Here is a 23579-nt window from a genome sequence, read left to right on the forward strand (position 1 = left end):
GAAAGGAACTGTTTGACTGATAAACATTTTACTAGACTTTGTTAAAGTTACAGCTGCTTCAGACAATGTCCATTCTGGAGACACATTTTATTCATTTTTGCTGCTCAATATGTTCATCTGCATTACAAATGTAACATTTAATCCAGATTTGACTTCCAGCAATGAGGAAAGGGATGTTGAACAAGATCTAAGTGATCTACGTTAAAAATAACATACCAAAGGGTGCGCCTCAGAGTTCATGCACTATAAATAAAAATCAAGACGGCTTTAGGAATCCAGCAGTAAACAACACCGTGATGTAGATCCTGAGACTGCGAATTTTGGCATATGTGTGTATGATAAAAGAACAAAGGAAGCGAGGAACCAAGGAAGATATTGTAATTTAATTTAATTTCTGCTCTAATGTGGGAAAATTATATGGGAGCTGCGGGGTTTGCAGCAGTGATGGGGAATATGAGAAACAGAAGGGAGTGACTGCTGATTGTGGCACCATATTTTAAACAAAATAATTGAATAGCTTTATATAGTACGTACACATCATGCCCAAAATGGACTGCAATGATATTGTGGTGGCTTTCCTTCCAGGGTTTTTTGGTTTGTCTTGGTTTAAAGTGAGGGATAATTTTACAGAAATAAATACTAAACACTCAACTTCACAGAGCTTAAAAAATACGAAGATAAATGAAATTCAACAACGAAAGCAATATCTTTACATAGTAAACACAATGCATTGATAATTACTTTTACTTCCCCTGCAGTGGTAGATTTAAAAATATATTCAACATTGTACACAATGTGTTGTCTTGAAAAACAGGAGAGAAACAAATCTCCAAGATGGCTGTTCAGTGCTTTCTACTCCTTCCAAAGTCCATAGTGTCACTGCTCCAAGGTCACAACCTCCACCGCCTGGCCATCCAGTGTGACCGTGTTGTCTATGCGTGTGGCCACGGGCGCCATTGCAACCTGAACAGGACGGTTGCCTTGGGCGAGGCTGGTCACTACAGTCTGGTACATGCTGACCGGGATCTGGACCAGTCCTAAAGGAAAAGCACACAGGGGCACAGGCATCACCAAACAGTGGATGGATAGATGGACAAAAATACTTAGATGAATAGAAGAATGTATGTATGATGGACAGCTAGATAGATGGACAAAAATAGGTAGATGGAAAAAATAGGTTATTATATCAAAGGATGGATGGATGGACAAATGACTGGATTAACAGTCTATGTGTTGAGGAATGGATAGATGGGCAGACAAATTTAGATGAATAGAATAATAAGTCAATGGGTGGATGGATGGGTGAGAAGGAACGACATTTTTAGAATAATGGGACAGGGAATAAGATAGGGAATGTCTTTATCCATACTTATCCAGACCTGGAAACTATTAAAATCTAATTCCAAACTCTTCCAGACTGCGAAGCAACCCTGCACGTTACTTTATGGAGTATTGAACCAATCGGACATCCTTAGCTCACTTCCCCCATTCCCAGCTGTTTTAGTGTTTGAGTCTCTGCCTGTAGGGATTATTGCTGCAGCCATGTGGGCCTTTTGCTCCTCCCTGCAAGCTGTCACTGTGTCACAAGAAGGCACGAATATGCGTGCAGGAGATGGCAGGGGCTTGTGATGGCTCCTATAACTGTAAACTTAGACCCAGGACATTATATTTATTCATGTTCTTTTACATACAAAGTCTAATTAATAGTTTATTTACACCCTAGAAATTCCTTCGATAAAATTAACTTAAATATTTTGGTCCTTTTTAAGGTCTAGTGCTGCACCTACACTTAAAATGAAGTGCTTAAAATCAACATTTACTTTGCTGAGACTGGTAATAGCACTGTATAATAGATGGGGGATTAGCTAGAACAGGTGGCCACAGAAACCACACTAACTAACTGATGGGCGCCAAAAGACCACTCAACAAATATTTTTATTGCAACATTATAGGCTGAGTTTGTTTGTGCACGCCACAAGCCAATCAGCCACTAGTCTTAGCCAGTTCACTTCAAAGGGTGGCTGCTCTTCACCTCTGAGTTCAGATCAATTGCTGAGATCTAGCAGCTCCAACACAGCTACTGTGGCAAAAATGCTCCTTCAGGAGCTAAATGTTGCTGAACAATTCGCTTTAGCCTTAATTTTAGGTGTGCAAAAAATGATTAGATGTGTGGTTTTGGCATGTTTTTTAAAAATAATGTAGACATGTTTTTTTACACTGTGGCAGAAATTGAAAAAGAAACATCTGTTGAGCAAATTGATTGAATGGCTTAAACTTATGTATTTTTTTTCTCTGTGGGAAATTTACAAATGGTTTAAATGTGGAATCTAAAAGAGACCAAGTAATTAAGACAAAAAGGGTTCAGACTGACAAAAAATACTGAGCTAGACCACCACAAACCGGTCAATTTTTTAGTCAGTCAGTCATTTTCTACCGCTTATTCCATAGTGGGTCACGGGGGAGCTGGTGCCTATCTCCAGCAGTCTATGGGCGAGAGGCGGGGTACAATTTTTTAGTATTCCAGTATAATCCAAGAACTGAGTATTATTTTTTTAATAATTCAGTTCCACCACTGATGGGATCAGATTGTTAAGGCTGCTAAGAAAAAAAACAAACTCTCTGAATCAAACTGAACAATGACAAATCCCAATAAGGTAGAAGTAATCCTGCCTAAAGCACCATTTTCTGAAGAAAATAGTACATCACCAGGGGTTGAGACATTCTCCCGAAAAAGCATTTATACCTGTGAACTTTTTTTCCACTTTGAATCAGTGCATTGAAAAGACAAACATTTTTACTTTGAAACCACATTTGTTCTTGGATTGCACTGTACTTCAGTAAAGATTTTCTGTTTTAAGAGAAAGAAATGTCCATTTAGTATCTATTTATTCCTTTAACTGTTTAGACATTAAGAACCTGTCAAAAAACAAGTTTTTTTTTTGTGCTTTCTATGTTTGTCTCTTTCCTGGATGATGTGTCGATGGAGCTACTGCTGTTATTGACTTTGTGATTTTATGTTATTTTTAAATTTCTTAGAACTCAGTGATTCTGTGTTTAGCCGTGGCTCGCTCCTGGACAAAATCAGATATGAAGCTACTGCCGTTGCTGCCATTACTCTGATAGAAAGTACTCCTGGACCACTGTTTATGGGTGTTCCTTCCTGTCCTTTCCACTACTCACTAATTGAGACAGATCAGATAACACTGGGTTTGGTTCTGATGGAGGTTTCTTCCTTTTAAAAATAAGAGGTTGTCCTTTTTTTTAATAATTGGGATTGATTTAGAATTTATGTCATTTGATGTAAATCTGACAACATGATTGGATTGCAGTAAAAGTAATTAGATCTTTCTGGTGTTGGTCCACTGTGTTTTATCAAGGGCAGGGTCAATGCAGCTAGCTATCAGGAGATTTTGTAGCACTTCATGCTTCCATCTGCTGAAAAGCTTTATGGAGATGAAGATTTCATTTTTCAGCACGACCTGGCACCTGCTCACAGTGCCAAAACCACTGGTAAATGGTTTACTGACCATGGTATCACTGTGCTCAATTGGCCTGCCAACTCTCCTGACCTGAACCCCATAGAGAATCTGTGGGATATTGTGAAGAGAACGTTGAGAGACTCAAGACCCAACACTCTGGATGAGCTAAAGGCCGCTATCGAAGCATCCTGGGCCACCATAAGACCTCAGCAGTGCCACAGGCTGATTGCCTCCATGCCACGCCGCATTGAAGCAGTCATTTCTGCCAAAGGATTCCCGACCAAGTATTGAGTGCATAACTGTACATGATTATTTGAAGGTTGACGTTTTTTGTATTAAAAACACTTTTCTTTTATTGGTCGGATGAAATATGCTAATTTTGTGAGATAGGAATTTTGGGTTTTCATGAGCTGTATGCCAAAATCATCCGTATTAAGACAATAAAAGACCTGAAATATTTCAGTTAGTGTGCAATGAATCTAAAATATATGAATGTTAAATTTTCATCATTACATTATAGAAAATAATGAACTTTATCACAATATGCTAATTTTTTGAGAAGGACCTGTATATTGCTCTTAAAAAAAACAAAGGGAACACTTATACAACACAATATAACTCCAAGTAAATCCAAACTTTTTTGAAATCAAACTGTCCACTTAGGAAGCAACACTGATTGACAATCAATTTCACCGCTGTTGTGTAAATAGACAACAGGGGGAAATCTTTGGCGATCAGCAAGACACACTCAATAAAGGAGTGGTTCTGCAGGTGGGGACCACAGACCACTTCTCAGTACCTATGCTTTCTGGCTGATGTTTTGGTCACTTTTAAATGTTGGTGGTGCTTTCACACTCGTGGTAGCATGAGACGGACTCTACAACCCACACAAGTGGCTCAGGTAGTGCAGCTCATCCAGGATGGCACATCAATGCGAGCTGTGGCAAGAAGGTTTGCTGTGTCTGTCAGTGTAGTGTCCAGAGCCTGGAGGCGCTACCAGGATGTCAGCACTATGTCAGCAGTTCCTACAAGATGAAGACATTGAAGCTATGGACTGGCCCGCCCGTTCCCCAGACCTGAATCTGATTGAGCACACCTGGGACATCATGTCTCGCTCCATCCACCAATGTCACGTTGCACCACAGACTGTCCAGGAGTTGGCGGATGCTTTAGTCCAGGTCTGGGAGGAGATCCCTCAGGAGACCATCCACCATCTCATCAGGAGCATGTCCAGGTGTTGTAGGGAGGTCATACAGGCACGTGGAGGTCACACACAATACTGAGCCTCATTTTGACTTGTTTTAAGGACATTACATCAAAGTTGGATCAGCCTGTAGTGTGTTTTTCCATTTTAATTTTGTCTGTGACTCCAAATTCAGGCCTCCATTGGTTAATAAATTTGATTTCCATTGATGATTTTTGTGTGATTTTGTTGTCAGCACATTCAACTTTGTACATAACAAAGTATTCAATGAGAATATTTCATTCATTCAGATCTAGGATGTGTTATTTGAGTGTTCCCTTTATTTTTTTGAGCAATGTATCAATAGATGTAACTAAATCAAAGTAAATATATAAAGATTTTCTTTAGGCTTATCCTGAATTGACTGTTTACCTATGTTTGAAATGACGTTACAGTGATGTCTTTTACTGTTCTTGTAAAGCAAAGGAAACAAGTTCGGGCTCTTTAGTTTGTTCCTTAGTCATGGGCTTTCCTCTGCAGGCTATGCACAGTAAACTGAGATAAGAATGCAAACCTTGTTTGATTTTCTACAAGTTCTATGTCCTGTTCAACACTGAAAGCAATCCTGGCTGAAACATCTTTGAGAGTCTGACTGTTTATCACTATGCAAAGATTTTAAAAATGGAAATAATCAGTTGGAACCGGGCCTGTGTGTTGGTGTGTGTATAAAGTGTATACAGAAAATCAAGGGGACGTCTGTGATTGTGCTGACAGCTGGTGAAGTGATTAGACCAAGGATTGATAATAGAGTGGTTCAAGCTTTTTAGAAGGGATCTGTTCGTGGCTCTGTAGTAGATCACTTTTTGCTTGGCACTGATTAGGTTATTGTGCAAATAAGAAAAAATTCAACTTGCAAAAAGTGTTTTTCTGTGTGTGTGTATTTGTGACTGATGCTACACATTAAAAACTGCCTCAGGGCTTTGTATCCCACATATTTCTCCCATGTGGGTGTGTCCGTGTGAAAAACGAATCTTCCTTTCAGTAATTAACTGCAGGTTGGTACCTTTTCACTTGATTTACTTAAACAACAATCAGCAGCTTCCCCTTCATTTATTATGTTGCACACTAAGCACATGCTTATTAATGGAAGGCTGCCGGATGCCTGTAATAACTCTTATAACATTAAAAGTAGGGAGTGTTGCTACAAGGTACACACAGATGAATCACACCATCTGTTAAATCAGCACAGAGTAGATTAAAACTGATGGGAGCGTCACTGGTGTGAAGCTTACAAGTAGTACGGCTAATTGGAAATGCCATTGACTGGTTAACACATACGGTGCCTTGCTACACCTGCTCACATTTTAACTTCAATGTTTGTTCTTGGTGGGACTTTATGTGATAGACCAACATAAAGTACTGCGTGACTATAGGGTATAAGTAAAATAATATGTGACAGGTGGTGTGCATTTAAATTCATCACCTTTTGATCTGATCAAAAGAAATCAAAATATACTTTTTAGCTTGTATGTATCTGTTGGGAGTAAAACTATCTCTGCCCATTACAGTAAATACAACATCCCCACTGTGACATGTGGTGGCAGCATCATGCTGTGGAAGGCTTCAGCAGGAATAAGCAAGTTGAGACTGGCGTGGGGGTTCTCCTTTCAGTATGACAACAACCCTGAACACACAATCAAAGGAACAATGGAATGGTTTAGATCAAATAATATTTGTGTATTAGAATGGCCTAGTCAAAGTCCAGACCTAAATTCAATTGAGAATCTGTAAGCAAGACTTGACAATTCATGCTCTCCATTCTACCTGACAAAGCATAAGCTTTTGGAACGAAGAATGTGCAAAGATGTCAGTTTTTAGACATGCAAAGCTAGTAGAGACATAACCCATAATACCTGCTGCTGACATTGCAGCAAGAAGTGGTTCTCCTCAGTATTGACTCAGGGAGCCTGAATACAATTGTAGGCAACATTTTTTGGATCTCACTTATTTAAAAAATGTGAAAGTGATGCATTATTTTCCTTTCTAAATACTTTGTTGGTATATCACATAGAATACCATTAAAATATAGTCAAGTTTGTGACAGTAATATGATAAAATCTGGACAGTATGAAGGTGTATGAATACTTCTGAAAGACTCTGTATGTGATAATAGAAAGGGTAAACCAATACCTGTAGCATCTTGGACCCCTGCAAGAGCCCCTACAGCGGCTGCCGTCTCTGCCAGGACAATCTGCCCCCCTCCTTGAAGAGTGGCCTCGGCCAATGTCGCAACAGCGTGGGCTGCTGCCTCACTGCAACACAACAAAAACCATTCGTGGACACATTTTTAAAATTATATTATATGAGCAAAAAGGTAGATGGAGATTCTAGCCCTCCAGATACAATCTTCTGGCAGAAAGCCTAAAAGCTCTGACACATACACACACACACCTAAACGCAGAAAGGTTATTAGAGATGTGAGGTGAAGGGGTAGCAGTGTTTGAGCAGTAAGAGGCTTTATTTGTCTAGGCTTAGAAATCTGTCACATCGTCCCAAAGGCCAGGTGCTACGGCTTTAACCGAGCAGTTTTATTAACCAGATCGACTCGGTGGAATTATCACCAACTTATTACCACTGCAGCTTCAATGTGAACTCATGGAAGCAACTGAAGATTGTTTGATAATCATATTTGTGACACAAACACAAGATAAGCACAAAGGAAGATGGGCTGCAAGGGTAGTCGGTGATAAAGCTTTGCAGTAAAAACAGCGAGAGCCTTCTGGAGCTAGAAAACAGACAAAATGTTCCAGAGAGAAAGGAGAGGAGCAGCTCAGCACAAGTAAACAGCAGCAGGGGAGGGGAGAGGAAGCAAGACTCAGGAGGGTGCAGGTAACAAGCCCCGATGGGAGATCCTCATGCACATCTGAAAGGATTGTCATGACAGTACTGCGGTGAAGAGCAAGCAAACATCTCAGGGTATCAATGAGCAAAGCTGATGAATACAGCAAGTTCAAAACATGAAAAATAATTAAGTATCTTTTAAATAGAAAATCAAATCCAATTCATCTGAGCCATTGTTTCTTTGCCTTTTATTTGAATATATTAATATTACTTGTATTGCAATCAGTTCTCTACTGGGTAATTAATTAGCTGCTGAAATGGCATGAGAGGCAGGTGAGCCATCAGTATTGAACCCCAGTGACCTGCTGAAGCAGCTGTAATTTAAATGGATATTAAAACTGATGTTAAACAAATAGGAGAAACCTATGGTTAAATGCTATAAATCTGCTACAGTGGAGTCCTACAGAGTGAAAACCTATGGGTTTATCTGTCATACGCTGAATGACACTGAAACTGTGTCCCCGTCACCCTTACAAGTTAAATCTGAGTGCATTTATTCAAGAGCATTAATCTCATAAGACAATAGACAAGGAAAGCAGAAGGACAAGCCTAAATAGTTGCTTAAGGAGTCAGTGTGCGAAGTGATCTTGCTGTATTAAAAATACTACAATATTTCTTGTCAAATTATTATTATGAACCATGGATAGAGAATTTATGGTTGAGACTTTCATTTTGAAGTAATAATGTACAGGACTTTGATTTGTCTTGCTACTGAAAGGAGCTATATAAAGCACAGAGCCGTGGAACCACAAAGTGATCTATACTGGGGAGTCCCTCGTTCCATGTTTATCGTGGAACTATGATCTGAAAGACTGAGAATTTTAGGGGATTTTTCATAAGTCTATTTATTAAAATCTAAATGTTATGTCTAGCATGTCAATAAGTGAAATAACTAGGGGTACCTTGATTAATTGGCCCCGATTTCCTTAATTTTGGGTGATCGGCCAACACTTGCATATGAAACCGATCTTATCCACCAATCATATCCACCTCTGCGAAGGTCTGAAAATCAGCCACTGTGCCCTTTTGCGTCGTGAGAGAGGGCTGACTGACAGACCCCTCCACCAGGTCTCGTCTTCATGTGTCTAGTTTACAATAGTCGCCCCACTGTTGCCAACATAAGATTGAAACATTGAAGGTGTATTGTGACCTGAACACCTGACAGTGTCAGTTATAAAAAAAAAAAAGGTACCAGTCAAAAGTGGGATGGCAGGTCAGGCTTTTTAAAAATCGGCCACAAAACTGCAATCGGTGCACCCCTAAAAAATGCGGTTAGCAGCAAGAGAAATACTCTACTGCTTTTCTGTTTTTACATTTTTGTCTAAATACAGCTTTACTGTTATTTTTACTCATAATTATCTTACCTTGAGAATATTAAGCCGTTGCACATTTACTTAGGACATTAGAGGCTCAGAGCCTATGATCCCACTCCTGTCGACTCACCTGTTGAGAGCCATTGTGACTGTAGCTCCAGACTGGATCTCCTGACTAGCAGCAACCGCAGCTTCAGCCAGTGATGCTACCGCCTGCGTTGCCTCTGACGCTTGAGTTGTTTGGATTGTCATTTCCCCACCCTGAAGTGTAGCCCAGTTCTGTTCCACCTTAGAAAAATGTAGCTTCAGAAAAAAAAGGCTACTTTGTCCTAACTTTAATACCATACCCTCTACAATTATGTATGTCTACATTCAGTATAATTTGTTTAAAAAAGTAACAATGTTACCTCCCCATCAGTAACAGTTGAGTAGTTAACCTGTGCCACCGTAACACCAGGCAGTTCTGAAGCATCTGCCAGCGTTGCAACTGTGTGTCCTGTGCCAACCTAAACAAATCGGCGAAAGCGTCTTGCGTTAATCTTAAGAAAGATTTAGCTACTCAAAAATCTGTTGAGCCCACAGAAGCGTACACACCTGAATGAGCGAGACGGTTCCGTCAGGATTGTTGACGGTCTGTACGACAGTCTGTGAGGGCACGAGGTGAGCGATGCTCTGGGCTGTGATCTGGTGGTGTTGGGTGGTGGTCACAGTCGTTACCTGGTGGTCCTCAAACGCATACAACAGATCCTCACGGCCGTGCTGCTTGTAGCAGTTCTTCACTATGGTTCGCAGTGCCTGCGTCCACGACACCTGAGAAAGCACAAAGACGTTTCATGGGTAAAGTGGGAAGGATACATTCAAACATGAAGAAGTCAGGATACATAAATGATGTCTCTACATAATTTTTCTCTGTCAAAATTTCAAACTCTGAACTCGGACTTAAAAATTTCTCAAGCCTTTTTGGGCCACTTTAAAAAGGAGAAATACAAAGGATTTCACCATGAATTTATGGAAGAAAGGATGAATGAGGCACAAAAGGACGGATAAATGGATGAGAGAAAGGTATGAACAGATGAGTAAGGGAAAGTGGAAAGGATGGATAAATAGACGTATGGATGCATACGACGTTTAGACGAAAGAATAGAGGAAAAGGTTTGTAAATAATTTTCCCAAATTTGCTCAGACCTGTAAAACACTGAAATTAAATTCCCAAACTATTCCAAAATTCCTAGGAATCCTTAAAAATCAAATACATTGTAAAAACCAAAATAACTGAAAATTATTTATAGAAATAGTGGTTGTTGTTTATTAACAAACAGACAAAAGCTTTAAATTAAAATTTGAAAAGTCCAACATAGCACAACTTTAAAGTGTTTTCAAATGACTGTATGAGAACGTTTCTTACTCTTTGTTTCTGCTCCTCTGTGCGGACATCGCTGCGAACATTAGCCCAGGGGATGTCCTCAGGCCACCACACCGGCTTGCAGCTCTCCTTCCCCCAGCCAGGTTTCCCTCTGCCCGTGGAGTACTTCAGCATCTCTGGGATGAAGGCTCGCAGCTGAGCCTGGATCGAAACACAAACGTATTGCAGAAAAGAAAAGCCAAAAAGAAATAAAAAAATCTTTGAAGTGAGGAAGACACAAAATAAAGCAGACAAGTCCTTGAGCAGGCAGCAGTAGTTGCTTATTGATTGGACACGCACCAAGAGGGTGAATGGCTGCAAATAGAAACGGGGTTGCTAAAAGGAGAACATGTTCATTAGGAGACTGATCTATGGCTGTGGCTCCAGACTAACACCATGAGAACCTCCTGCGTGGCCCCGGCATTGCAAAAGTATATAACTGTTGGCTGTGCAATTTTTTTTCATATTGTACACGTAGTCTTCCGCTGACTCAGCAGAGACACCCAGACGTCCCTCTCCCCAGACACCTCCTCCAGGGGGAGCCCAAGGCGTTCCCAGGCCAGCCGAGAGCCATAGTCCCTCCACTGTGTCCTGGGTCGTCCCCTGGAACATCTCCCGAGGAAGGCGTCCAGGAGGCATCCGATATAGATGTCAAAGCCACCTCAACTGGCTCCTCTAGATGTGGAGGAGCAGCGACTCTAGTCAGAGCCCCTCCCTTGGCTGCCCCTAGAAATCCTGTCCATAAAAGTTATGAACAGGACCGGTGGCAAATGACAGCCCTTCCGGAGTCCAACATGCACCGGGAACAAGTCCGGCAATGCGGACCAAACTCCTGCTCCGCTTGTACAGAGACCTGATGGCCCCTAATAAAGGGCCCCCGATTCCATACTCCTGGAGCACCCCCACAGGGCATCATGAGGGACACAGTCAAATGCTTTCTCCAGGTCCACAAAACACATGTGGACCAGATGGGCAAACTCCCATGAACCCTCAAGTACCCTGTAGAGGGTATAGAGCTGGTCCAGTGTTCCACAGCCGGGACGAAAAGCACACTGCTCCTCCTGAAGCCGAGGTCCGACTATCGGCCGGACTCTCCTCTCCAATACCCTGGCGTAGGCCTTACCAGGGAGGCTGAGGAGTGTGATCCCCTTGTAGTTGGAACACACCCTCCGGTCCCCCTTCTTATGAAGGGGGACCAACACCCCAGTCTGCCAATCCAGAGGCACTGTTCCCGACTGCCAAGCAATGTTGAAGAGGCGTGTCAACCATGACAACCCCACAACATCCAGAGATTTGAGGCACTCAGGGCGGATCTCATCCACCCCCGAAGCCCTGCCACCGCGAAGCTTTTTAACCACCTCGGTGACTTCAGCCTGGGTGATGAAAGAGTCCAACCCCGAGTCCCCAGCCTCTGCCCGATAATGTCCTCAGTCGAGGTCAGCAGTCTCCCACCCTCGCTGTAAACAGTGTTGGCGAAGCACTGCTTCCCCCTCCTGAGGCGCCGGATGGTTTGCCAGAAGCGCTTCGAGGCCAACTGGTAGTCCTTCTCCATGGCCTCACTGAACACCTCCCAGGCCCGAGTTTTTGCCTCTGCCACAGCCCGGGCCACAGCACGCTTGGCCTCATGGTACCAGTCAGCCGCCTCAGGAATCCCACGGGCCAACCACAGCCGATAGGACTCCTTCTTCAGCTTGACAGGGTCCCTTACTGCCGGTGTCCACCACCGGGTTCCGGGATTGCCGCCACGACAGGCAACGCAGACCTTACGGCAGCAGCTACGGGCAGCAACATCGACAATAGATACAGAGAACATTGTCCACTCGGACTCTATGTCTCCAACATCCCTCGGAATCTTGTCAAAGCTCTCCCGGAGGTGGGAGTTGAATACATCCCTGGCCGAGGCCTCCGCCAGACGTTCCCAGCAGACCCTCACTATGTGCTTGGGCCTGCCAGGTCTGTCCGGCTTTCTCCTCTTCCAGCGGCTCCAACTCACTACCAGGTGGTGATCAGTGGACAGCTCAGCCCCTCTCTTCACCCGAGTGTCCAAAACATGCGGCCGAAGGTATGATGATACGACAACAAAGTCGATCATCGACCTCCTGCCTAGGGTGTCCTGGTGCCATGTGCACTGATGGACACCCTTATGTTTGAACATGGTGTTCATTATGGACAACCCGTGACTAGCATAGAAGTTCAATAACGAAACACCACTCGGATTCAGATCGGGGAGGCCATTCCTCCCGATCACACCTCTCCAGGTGTCACTGTTGTTTCCAACGTGGGCGATGAAGTCCCCCAGCAGAATAATGGAGTCCCCGGGAGGGGCACTATCCAGCACCCTCGACAGGGACGCCAAGAAAGCCGGGTACTCCGCACTCCCGCTCGGCCCGTAGGCCGAAACGACAGTCCAGAGACCTGTCCCCAACTCGAAGGCGCAGGGATGCGACCCTCTCATCCACTGGGGTAAACCCCAACACGAGACGTCTGAGCTGGGGGGCAACAAGCAAACCCACCCCAGCCTGCCCGTGGGCCACTCCAGAGTAAAAGAGAGGCAATGTTCACCTCTGGAACATTGCCAAAATTAGAAATATCCTGTCCAGGAGTGACGCTGAAAAACTAGTCCTTGCATTTGTTACTTCAAGGCTGGACTATTGTAATTCGTTACTATCAGGATGTCCACAAAATGCAGTTAAAAGCCTTCAGCTGATTCAAAATGCTGCAGCAAGAGTTCTGATGAAAATTAAAAAGAGAGATCATATTTCTCCTACTTTAGCTTCCCCTTCATTGGCACCTTGTTAAATCCAGAATACAATTTCTAATTCTCCTCCTCACATATAAAGCCCTTAATGATCTAGCTCCATCATACATCAGAGATCTGATGGTTCCATATGTTCCTAACAGAGCACTTTGTTCTTAGACTGCAGGTTTACTGGTGGTTCCTAGAGTCTCTAGAAGTAGAATGGGAGGCAGATCCTTTAGTTATCAGGCTCCTCTCCTGTGGAACCAGCTTCCAGTTTTAGTCCGTGAGGCAGACACCCTGTCTACTTTTAAGGCTAGGCTTAAAACTTTCCTTTTTCATAAAGCTTATAGTTAGAGTGGCTTACGTTATCCTGAGCTATCTCTGTAGTTTTGCTGCTATAGGCTTAGGCTGCTGGAGGACATAATGACCACTTTCACACTCTTAGCTACATTCTCACACTACTCTCCAATTTTGCATTATTTGCTGTTATTTCAGTTTTTAACTTTATGTTCTCTCTCTTTTCTCTTCATAGAAGCTACACCTGGCCTGGCTCTGTGTCTACCTGTGACACCTTTCTGGAGAGAGGCATCGTCCAAGCTTCTGCTGGCAACAAGTTAATGCTCACCCTCTACAGATGATCCACTTGGCCCTGTCTTTCAGTGTTTAACCCTTTCTCTCTCCTAGACATGGCGATTGACTGAGCTTTTACTGTGACTAATTATATGTGCTCTCTTTCAGACTCTAACCCTGAAAACTGGCTCAAAGTTTATCTGTTCTTTCTTTGTAGATGAAATGACTAAAGGAGCTACATCCATTAACATTTACTTTTCCTTCCCATAGAAAGTACTCCTGGATCAGTGCTTCTTTGTTCTTTTTGTGTCTCTGCTCTGTTCTCTCAAACCCCCAGTCGGTCGTGACAGATGGCCGCTCACACTGAGCCTGGTTCTGCTGGAGGTTTCTTCCTGTTAAAAGGGAGTTTTTCCTCTCCACTGTCGCTACATGCATGCTCAGTATGAGAGATTGCTGCAAAGTCAACGCCAGTGACTGTCCACTGTCTCTACATGCTCATCCAGGAGGAGGGAATGCTGCAAGTCTCTGACTGGATGCAATCTGCTGGGTTTCCTTAGATAGAAAAACTTTTTATCCAATTTGAATAAATAACTGAATCTGACTGCACTGTTCAATGGTTAGGATTAATTGGAATGTATGTACCTGACTCTTGTAAAGTGCCTTGAGACAACACGTGTTGTGAATTGGCGCTATATAAATAAACTGAACTGAATGGAGTCCAACCCCTCTTGAGGAGATGGGTTCCAGAGCCCAAGTTGTGTGTGGAGGCAAGCACAACTATTTCTAGTCGATATCTCTCGATCCTTCTGCACAAGCTCATCCTCCTTCACCCCCAGCGAGGTGACATTCCGCGTCTCTCGTTCGGGGTTGGCCCGGCCGGGTCCCGCGAGGAGCAACCCGGCCACCAGGCGCTCTCAAACGAGTCCCGACCCCAGGCCTGGCTCCAGGGTGAGACCCCGGCTCTGCCGTACCGGGCGACGTCACGTGCCTCGATTTAGTAGTCCTCATGAAGGTGTCTTGAACGGCTTTCTTTTTTTCATATTACAATCACAAATGTCAAAGTATTCATCCTACATGATGGAGGCATTGGTTGCACAGGATTATATTTAGGCTTATCATAGCTAGGTGGTAGAAATCAGTAGGATTCTTCATGCATAAAATGATCCACTGGGATTATTATCTGGACGAGGACAAAGACTTTGAAACACAAAATCTGCAGACTTGAGACTGCGGTGAAGTTAGTTTTAGGTTGGATATTAGATATTAGCTCTCCGTGGATTTAGCGGGGTCTTCCTCCCGTTTGACCCGATGCAGGCAGTCTGATTACAGGCAGCTGCTCACTGCCTGCTCCCTCCTCCTGCAGGTGCTGGTTTGATTAAGGGCCGTCAATAACTTTCCGAACCAAACAGGCTGTTTCATGGTGGTATTGTTTTGTTGTGTTTTAGGGGAAATGTTTGTGCGTCTGAACAGCTGATTTTATGTGTGATTGGCTGGTTTTAGGTTTATTCAATACAGCTTCCCACCTGGGGTGTAATTCAGAAAGGTGACATGGTGCCCATTTCTGTTCTTCAGCCTTCAGGAATGGTTTATGATTTGTAAATAGTAAAATTATATCTCGGCTTGACCCACTCTGGCCACTGTGGCCCTAATATTGTTGTAGGCGCTCTTTAGTTTGAACTTTTCCCTGCACTTGCTCTTGAAAACCTTCTAATTTCTCCTCCTCCTATGACCAATCAGTGAACAGCAGTCTGTTCACATCACATGTACTCATCACTTTTTGTTAAATTAATAGTTCATCTTTACCAATAATCAAATGCATAATGTTGCATCTAGGCTTTTCAAATATGCATACAATCGCACTACATTACTGGCACGCTGTGGTGGGGGTTTAGTACCAGTGTCCTCAGTGTCCCAGTAATATGCACACATCACCAAGGGATTATATTGCACAATGAGGCACTGCAGCGTCTGTCTACCTTGACATCACAGGCTAAATTTGGTACTGGGAGAAATAAATCCCTGCCTCCTCCCTATTAGACCCCCTTTCCTAACTCGCAATCAGCCGCCAGTAAACTGTTTTGCAGTGCATCGCATGATGAGATATGACAAAATGAATCTCACAAGAAAATGGAGGGTCAACACAACATTATAACCGCTTTGATGAAACAGAAACTACATCTGGTAGTTGGAGCTTCGTTTCAGCAAACAGTGGGATGCAGCTTGGATTAGCCAAGGGCAGGGACTTAGCAGTAAAGGGATTCTTGCATTTCCACCTGTGGGTGATGCGGATGTTTGTGTGCACGGCCAGATGGCTTAATTAAAGTGGCTAGTTTGTTAAGTGGCATGCTGCCCTCATGCCGACCACCCCTCCCCCACTTCCAATCTTAATCCTCAAAGCACTGGTCCAATCAGAGTTCAGGACGGCGGCTATATTGCCAGGTCCCTGAACCTAACAAGGCTGGGGGGTAATTACAGGCTCAGGCTAGACCTGGGATCACCGGCTACAGATGCTCCTTATATCTGACGGGTGCCTATATGTGCCAAACATACTGCAGATATATGCAGATGAATTTACAGAGGACCTTTCTAATACATATCAGGAGAACTAGGTCACTTTCCCCTAGGTTTGTCTTTCTTTCCCAGAGGAAGGAGACATCACGTTTCCAACATATGGTACACACATATCTCTAAGCACAGCCACACTGTTCCACCTGGCTTCGCCATGCTGAGTGAGGCAACAGGTTACTCATGATAATCCCATCCTACAACCTCAAGAAAAACAAGCACTGACTAACACCTGGCCCCTGAGGATTTATTTAGCCCCAGGATTGGCTGGGACACTCCCTGGACTATGGACTGTCTCTGAGGGCCACGAACGTGCCCTACTCTGACGATGATCCACAGAGTGCGTCAGCAGCACGGGGATAGCATCGTAAACAAGCCAGGCTCCTTCGGGTGAACAGAGGACTGATGCTGCCAGCAAAAGGCCTGGCAGGAGCAGACGTTGCTGTGCTTCCTCTCACGTTCTCAAAGAGAGGAGGGTTTGCTTGACATCAAGTGCTGCTGTTTCAGTGTTATATCTTAATAACCATCGAACCACTGTAAAGAATTGGTTCCACTGGATTTTATTTAAGGGTATCAGAAAAAAAGGGCTAAATACAAATACTTTCTGTAGGTCTATCACATAAAATCCCAATAAAATACTAATGCTTAAACACATTTTTTCACCACTTTTGGTCAGTTAGCGCCCTCTGCTGGGAACATCAACTTCATACTGAAATGTGTTATTTACTGCAAAGCTACTGCTATGAATGCTACATATCAGCTGTTCGTTGATTTATTGGGATAGAGGGATGTGGAGGTCTCACCTGGGTCATCTTATCCACAGACACTGGAATGCCGTCAATGGTGAGTGGTGGCAGTTCTGAGGCCAGCTCTCCACCAGCAGGTGCATGCTCAGCCAGGGCGTTTTCCAGGTCCTCCAACATCATGCTCTTATATTTTCTTACCTGGGGACCAGGAAAGATCACAACAAGGTGAATTATGCAGGTAATGTTTGGATTAAAAAGAAGAAAAAAGCTCAGAGCACATTGGTGTTAACAACAGTGTTTTGAACGACTGTGACTTCCTAATAAAATGGTTCACTACACTGTAATTGAAGGAGGAATTGTGATTTCTTTAGACATATTTTTCAATCAAGCACCTTGAAAAAAAAATGTTATATGGCAGAAAGTGCAGAAAACATCATGGATTATGTAAAGAAAATAAACTGACTTCATGGTTTACATTTTTCTTAGTACAATGTAAACCGAAAAGCTTTGCAAGATCCCAAATTATTTTCTGCAGAACTCCAATTTTTGCTCTGCTAAATCCTGCAAAGCTGTCCAAAATCCCAAGTGCTATTTTGAGAGATTTTGCAAAAGTTTTGAAATTACATGAGTTTTGCTATGCAAGATCCTGGGAAAATACAAATAGGAAACTTGCAACATTTTTGCAGGATCCTGTGAAAGGTAATTCGTAAACTTGCGTAGGATTTTGCTAAAGGTTTGTGATCTTCAAAAAATTTATTTGGAATCTCTCAAAACTTTTGTGGCCTCTCACAAATGTAACTTGGGATCTACCAGAAAATATGCTAGACATTGGAAACATTCACAATCTCAAAAAGTAAATCGGGATCTCGTAAATATAACTTGGAAATGGCGCAAATTACTGAGGGATCTTGTGAATGTAACTAAGGATAATTTTTTGCAGAACTGAACAAATTTAAATCAAGACTTTGCAAAACATTTGTTGGTTCATGTAAAAGTGTTTCTTTTTCTTCATTAACAGTTTTTTTTGTGGGCGTCAGCAGCATTTATTTCCCAAAAACATAAACATATCTGCAAAGTGCATTATACAAAACAAGATGGAATACTTAAAGACTGTAGTTACTGGAATCTTAAGTTTGACTGGAATAGGCTTTGATGGAATGTAGCCACTCACTACATTCTCCAGAGGAGCAGCACCAAAGACTTTAAACACCGGATTTGGTTTGGAGGGAGAGACACACAGCACTATGGCCTGTTGGCCCACTCTGGTGGTGTACTCGTCCAGCGTGGCCCGCAGTTTCCTGTAAACACACACCATTCTTTACCACCTTTGTTAAACCTAAAAATGCAAAAGCCCTATCTCAAACATTTAAAGCTACATTTTTAAATGTGAAGAAACATGTTGGAGAAACTCACCTGAGCAGACGAGTTTGCTGCCTTTTACGAATGGAAGGATTTGACTCAAAGATATGAGGTCTTTTTCTTTTCTTACCGGTTGCAACAGCAGCAGCAGCAGCCATACCTACTGGACCTGAGAAAAAAACAACACTTTAAAAGCTATATAAAGAAGCATTGCAAAGTTTGCTTTGCCAACCAAATTAACATTTTGAAATGCTAAACATATATACTTATGTATATATTTCCAGATTTAAATTTCTAGAGATCTCAGTCATTGATAAGCCATTTTAAAACATACATCCAAATGTTTGCAACCATTTATTGCAGATATATCTAACGTTGTCAAGTTTTAAATGTGGAACTGGCCAAAACCAGACAGGAGGGATGTGGATAAGTGGGTTAATGGTGGACAAAGAGAGAGATGAACAAGTAACGGTACACGAAACACAACTCTGGAAATAAGAATATTTCTAAACTAATCTAGTAATCTAGTCAACATAAATTACTTTGGCACCACCTGCTGTTAAACCGAGGAAATTACACTATATTAAAGCAGTTTCAATTGCACTTGCCTCAATGGAGAAATGCAATCAATCCCCTGAGGGGCATCCCATAAAACTTCACAAAACAATGTACTTCCAAATGTTAATATTTATTGTTGTTGCACAGGAACTACTTTCGAACCACCACATTTTAATATTATTCCCACCTGCAGCAGCAAGGTGAGCGGTGACCTCATCAGTGCCAGCTGAATTCAGGATGTCTGTGTCATCATAGGGGTCGTCGTCTGGGGAGGATGTCGAGTCTTCTTCTGCACTCATCATAGATGCATCTGTGAAGGTGGTCACGTGTACCTACAGTAAACAGCAAATATATTGGATAGCTTTTTTATTTCTTTAAATCAACGTCAACAGAAAAATTATTTTGTGATCTAATGGCAGGAATAAAAATGTTCCTTGTCAATTATAATTGGCTGAATTTGAATGGTGAAGCAAACCTGTTGGCTGACGGCGCCCGCCTCGATGGTGGTCATGTGTTCTGCCGGGTTCACAGTGTGTTCCTCCATTATCATCCACCTACTCTACACAGCTAGATCCACAGTACAACTACTGGAGAAAGTAAAAGAAGATATGTAGCACTACATAACGAGGACATTTTTATGCTTCACTTCAAATTATTTTTCCTCTATAGAAACAGTTCTTCTGTAAAATATGAATTCATTCATATGGTGCTTAGCAGAAGCATAGGAAGCTTACAGAGTTTTGTCATGAGAATTAAATGATTTACAACAAAGCATAAACTTTAGAATGGCCCTGTCAAAGGGAAAACCTACGTTTAAATCAAAGAATCTGTAGCAAGTGTTACAAATTGATGTTCACAGATGCTGAATATCCTTTTTCAGAGTTGCTGTTACTTTAAAATGGAAAATTGGTAAAAATGTCAATATAGATGTCTAGATGTGCAAAGCTGATAGGCATAACACAAAAGACGTACAGCTGCAAGGTTGTCCTAGAATGAACTGACTCAGAGGGGCCGAATAACAATTCACAAAAATTCGATTTAATTATATGTTAAAAACAAAGTACAGCATTTCTTTCAGCGTACAATTATGTGCCACTTAGTGTTTGTCTATCACATCAAATCCCAATAGAATACATTGAAGTATGTCGTCTTGTGAAAGGTTCAATGAGGTATGAATAGTCTTGCAAGGCAAACAGAGTGTGGCAGCTATCTTTGCAGGGACGTTTCCCCAGATAACGTTTAAACAGATATGTTTGTTAATCCTGCGCTTTCCATTCCAGAGAAAGAGGTTGCTCCAAACTTTCGATTCAAGTACCATGGTGATTGGCTAGGTTCACAGAGCCAGTTACCAACCTAACCTGCTCAGCAGCAGGGCTACTTCTTATGCAAATTCTCTTTGACTCGTATCCAAATCAAGTCAATTAGACAGTTTTGAAAAGAATGTGCATTTATTTGTTACCAGGGGACTATGCTTGGGTTGGATGATGACTGATGTCTTTAGGATAAGGACAGAAAATGCAGTTTGTAAACACTTTAGACGTAAAGACATCTGTTGACCTGTTCTGATAAATGAGATGCTGATTAATGAGAAATCAGCTGTCATTATGTTGCTGATTTGACTGAAAGAATGCTTCTGTAACGGTTAGATAAGAATCATTTAAAGAGATCCCAGGGAAAATGCTGGTATGGTGGCTTAAAGAAGGCTACTAAACATTTTACTTCACTTAAAAAATATATATAACTTCAGATGTTTCAATTTTATTTTATTTTTTAAAGATATTTTTTCGGCACTAGTGGCCTTTATTTTTCCATTTTTTGACATTAGGTAGACAGGAAAGAGGGGTAGAGAGAGGGGGAGACATTCGGTAAATGTCGCCGGGTCTGGGACTCGAACCCGGGACAGCCACCATTCGAGGACTGTAGCCTCTGTATATGGTCGCGCGCTTTCACCCCTACAACACCAGCGCCGCCCAGATGTTTCAATTTTTTTGGGAAAAACAGTTATTGTGGTAAAATTACTGAAGCGCTACCGCTCCTGCTCATTATAGTTATGCTTCCTGAGGATATAGCTAACAGACTAATTAACCAGCTAATATCAGCTTGCTATAATTGTGTTGCCCTATAAAAAGCAGAATGCATCCATAATACTCCACACACTAAGAACATAAAAACCACATTTTTGCATGAGTCTATGTATTTCAATATAGATATTATATTATAGATAAAACAATTACAACTGTAATAATTTATTTTAACAGTAGTAGAACAATGTTTTCTGTTTTATACAAAAGTAATAGGATCATGTTATATATATATATATATATATTTGTTTTACATGTTTGCATAAATACAGTGGAACCATGGTAGGGTTACTTAAGGTTGTCAATAGAACCTGGCCCAACCCTATTATTATACGGTTTCTCTATGATTTAAGATTTTTATTTGGACTTTGGAGAATATCCTGTCAGACAAGGTAATATATTTATACTTTTGGATGCTGGAGACTATTGCAAAAAGTAACATGTTACACATGCATCACAAGCAAGACACAACTCTGCCCATCTTGATAGGTCACAAAGTAGTGAATCATAACATAAGCCATATGTTCATCAGTTCCACATAGGTTGTTCGCTCTTACTGATTTCATATCAAGAGACTGCATTACATGTGGTTAATTGGTTGTGTGCATGGGTGAACTACTAGGTTATTACAGTCTATGAGGCGACAATCAAAACAAACATCTCAAACTCATACATGGATACAAGAATTTTGCACAATTTATTTAAGCTCATGTTGCTTGAGAACGAGACTGCAGATTTTTAAGGGTGACAGTTAAAAATAAGTAACGAGTATAAGCATATGTCATTGATATTTAAGTAGATTTTTCAGTTTATATACAATAGAGAAAATAGAAACAGAAGCAGCTAAATAACTAATTTACTGCCGGCAGGCTTGTTTGCACTGAATCTAGGCAATTGGAGACATTAAATAAGCCATAAAAGTACACGTTTAATCATCCATAAAGTCTGTAACAAGGCTCGTATTAAACAGAAACAGGTATGAGATATTTGGTATGCTCAAAGAGTCCTCAATGAGGAGCGTGCTATCTGCTATGTCCTACATTCGGCTAATTAGCTTCCTAGCTAACCATTTAGCGGTGTACAGTGAATTATCTAAATGGATATTAAGATTATTCGTAATAAGTAACCGTATTCCAGCTTTAAAATGTGAACAATAACGACTTCTGTGTAGGCTGTGAGATAAACAACAGTAACGCAACAGCTAGCATGAAACCCGCGCAATATGAAACAAAACATAACGCTACAAGAGGCCGAGCGGCCTACAGCTCATCCAGAGCTGCTACAGTCTGTCTTGAGCTTATTGTCGAAACGCGCCAACAACATGTTTCACTCCCCAAAAAACGACTTCAAATGCTGAAGAACCGCACTCTGAGTCGACATATAAACAACCATCAGTTTTCGCCCCTGCGCTGCCGGGTTCGATGATGCGGCTGCGCCGGGGCTGAAATAAATGGAGATTGCGCGGTAGGGCACTAACCTCAGAGCGGCTGCGCTACTTCGGGCCTGCGCCGTACAGCGGAGACGGAGCCGGGCTTTGATGGAGGACGGAGAGGAGCCAGCACTAAACACAACGCTGATCCGGTGGTGCGTTCAGGTACCACTCCCTAAACTACTGCATCCAACAGTCACTGAGGAATATACAATGAGTCAAAAACACGCTGGAAAAATGTTTTATTTTTTGCTTAATGAGAAGAAGTAAGTAGATATGTTCTGTTTATGTGTGAGAACAGAAAGCATGACCCTTAAACATGTGTGTGGTTAGACCTACGTGAGGTGCCTTTATATTTGGAATTTTCCACCTCATATAATAGTATAATAATAATAATAACAATAATAATTTTTACTCAGTATAGTATCTTCTGTGTGTTTGTTGGTGGTTTCTTGCATGCTTATATTTTGTTTTTAGGTTCTGTAAAAGCATTGTGTTATATTAGATTGTATGAATAGTGCTCTATAAATACAGTCTGACTGATTAATTAATTGACTGATGTTTATGTAAAAGGGAGAGGGCAAACGTCAGTAAGTTGAAATCAGTGGCAGATGCTGGTCTTTCAAGGAGGGGAAGCTCAATTTCAAGATCGCTGATTCATTGATTTGCTCATTTCGCTGTCAATCAGTGATAAGAAGCTGATTCTGAACAAAAGTTGAGCGCGTTGTAGCGCATATTTAGTCAATGACATGTACACACAACAGTATATATTTGATCACTTATTTTTTTTGACATTTTAGGGAAAGCTGAGCTTCCCTTGCAGTCTTAGAGCAATTGCCACTGGTTGAAATATTAATTTGTTTATTTAATTACGCACAAGCCAAGTTCCTTCATTGCACCAATTTGGAAAGTCATTTACTCGTTTTGGCCTCGGCCCTCCAGCCCTCATAAATATAACTTTAAACTTAAAAGTAAAAAAATATATATTTTTAAATTTATTTTACCATTTCTTTTTTTTAAGTACATTTTAGGCTTAGTTGTGTCAAAAGACGTCATGCTGAAATATATTGATGTAATTTCGAGTATTTGAGTGGACAACTAGGGTATTCGAGGAAACACAAGGACGACATTCGTGAAACGACAAAAGTGTGTTTATTTTATAGCTAGATATCAACCCAGAAATGTAAATAAGACGGAACCGTTTTAGAGTTTTTAATCAGTCTTCTGTCTGAAGTTGTGCGCCATTACCTTTA

The 23579-nt window shown here is 41.8% G+C and overlaps 1 protein-coding gene across 7 annotated transcripts; it reads right to left on the reverse strand.

Moving 5' to 3' along the window:
• Positions 1–371: 371 nt before the first annotated feature.
• nrf1 (nuclear respiratory factor 1) lies at positions 372–22492 on the reverse strand. 7 transcript variants are annotated; one of them, XM_047390425.1, is made up of 12 exons: positions 22375–22492; positions 19292–19400; positions 19004–19148; positions 18313–18427; positions 18020–18197; positions 16957–17097; positions 10282–10440; positions 9471–9686; positions 9284–9382; positions 9007–9179; positions 6853–6974; positions 372–1037 (listed from the first exon to the last, which is right to left on the reverse strand). In XM_047390425.1, the coding sequence occupies exons 2-12, from the start codon at positions 19364–19366 to the stop codon at positions 877–879; spliced, it is 1584 nt and encodes a 527-aa protein (XP_047246381.1). In that variant the 5' UTR covers positions 19367–19400; positions 22375–22492; the 3' UTR covers positions 372–876. The 7 variants fall into 7 exon arrangements, with proteins under 7 accessions (XP_047246381.1, XP_047246386.1, XP_047246385.1 ...); XM_047390430.1 differs by having other exon boundaries at positions 9007–9155; positions 18071–18197; positions 19292–19403; positions 22375–22491; XM_047390429.1 differs by having other exon boundaries at positions 9007–9164; positions 18071–18197; positions 19292–19403; positions 22375–22491.
• Positions 22493–23579: the final 1087 nt, after the last annotated feature.

The sequence above is a fragment of the Girardinichthys multiradiatus genome, chromosome 17 (assembly GCF_021462225.1).
Source record: "Girardinichthys multiradiatus isolate DD_20200921_A chromosome 17, DD_fGirMul_XY1, whole genome shotgun sequence".
NCBI classification, from domain to species: Eukaryota; Metazoa; Chordata; class Actinopteri; order Cyprinodontiformes; family Goodeidae; genus Girardinichthys; species Girardinichthys multiradiatus.

What these genes read in the sequence shown, in the direction of transcription:
- nrf1 (XM_047390425.1), bottom strand. Translation starts at nt 19,366, where the DNA reads ATGATAATGGAGGAACACACTGTGAACCCGGCAGAACACATGACCACC. An exon ending in CAGCAAACTCGTCTGCTCAG is followed by an intron (nt 18,198 to 18,312) that starts GTGAGTTTCTCC and finishes GTGTGTTTACAG; the next exon opens with GAAACTGCGGGCCACGCTGG. An exon ending in CTGTGGATAAGATGACCCAG is followed by an intron (nt 10,441 to 16,956) that starts GTGAGACCTCCA and finishes GTTTCGATCCAG; the next exon opens with GCTCAGCTGCGAGCCTTCAT.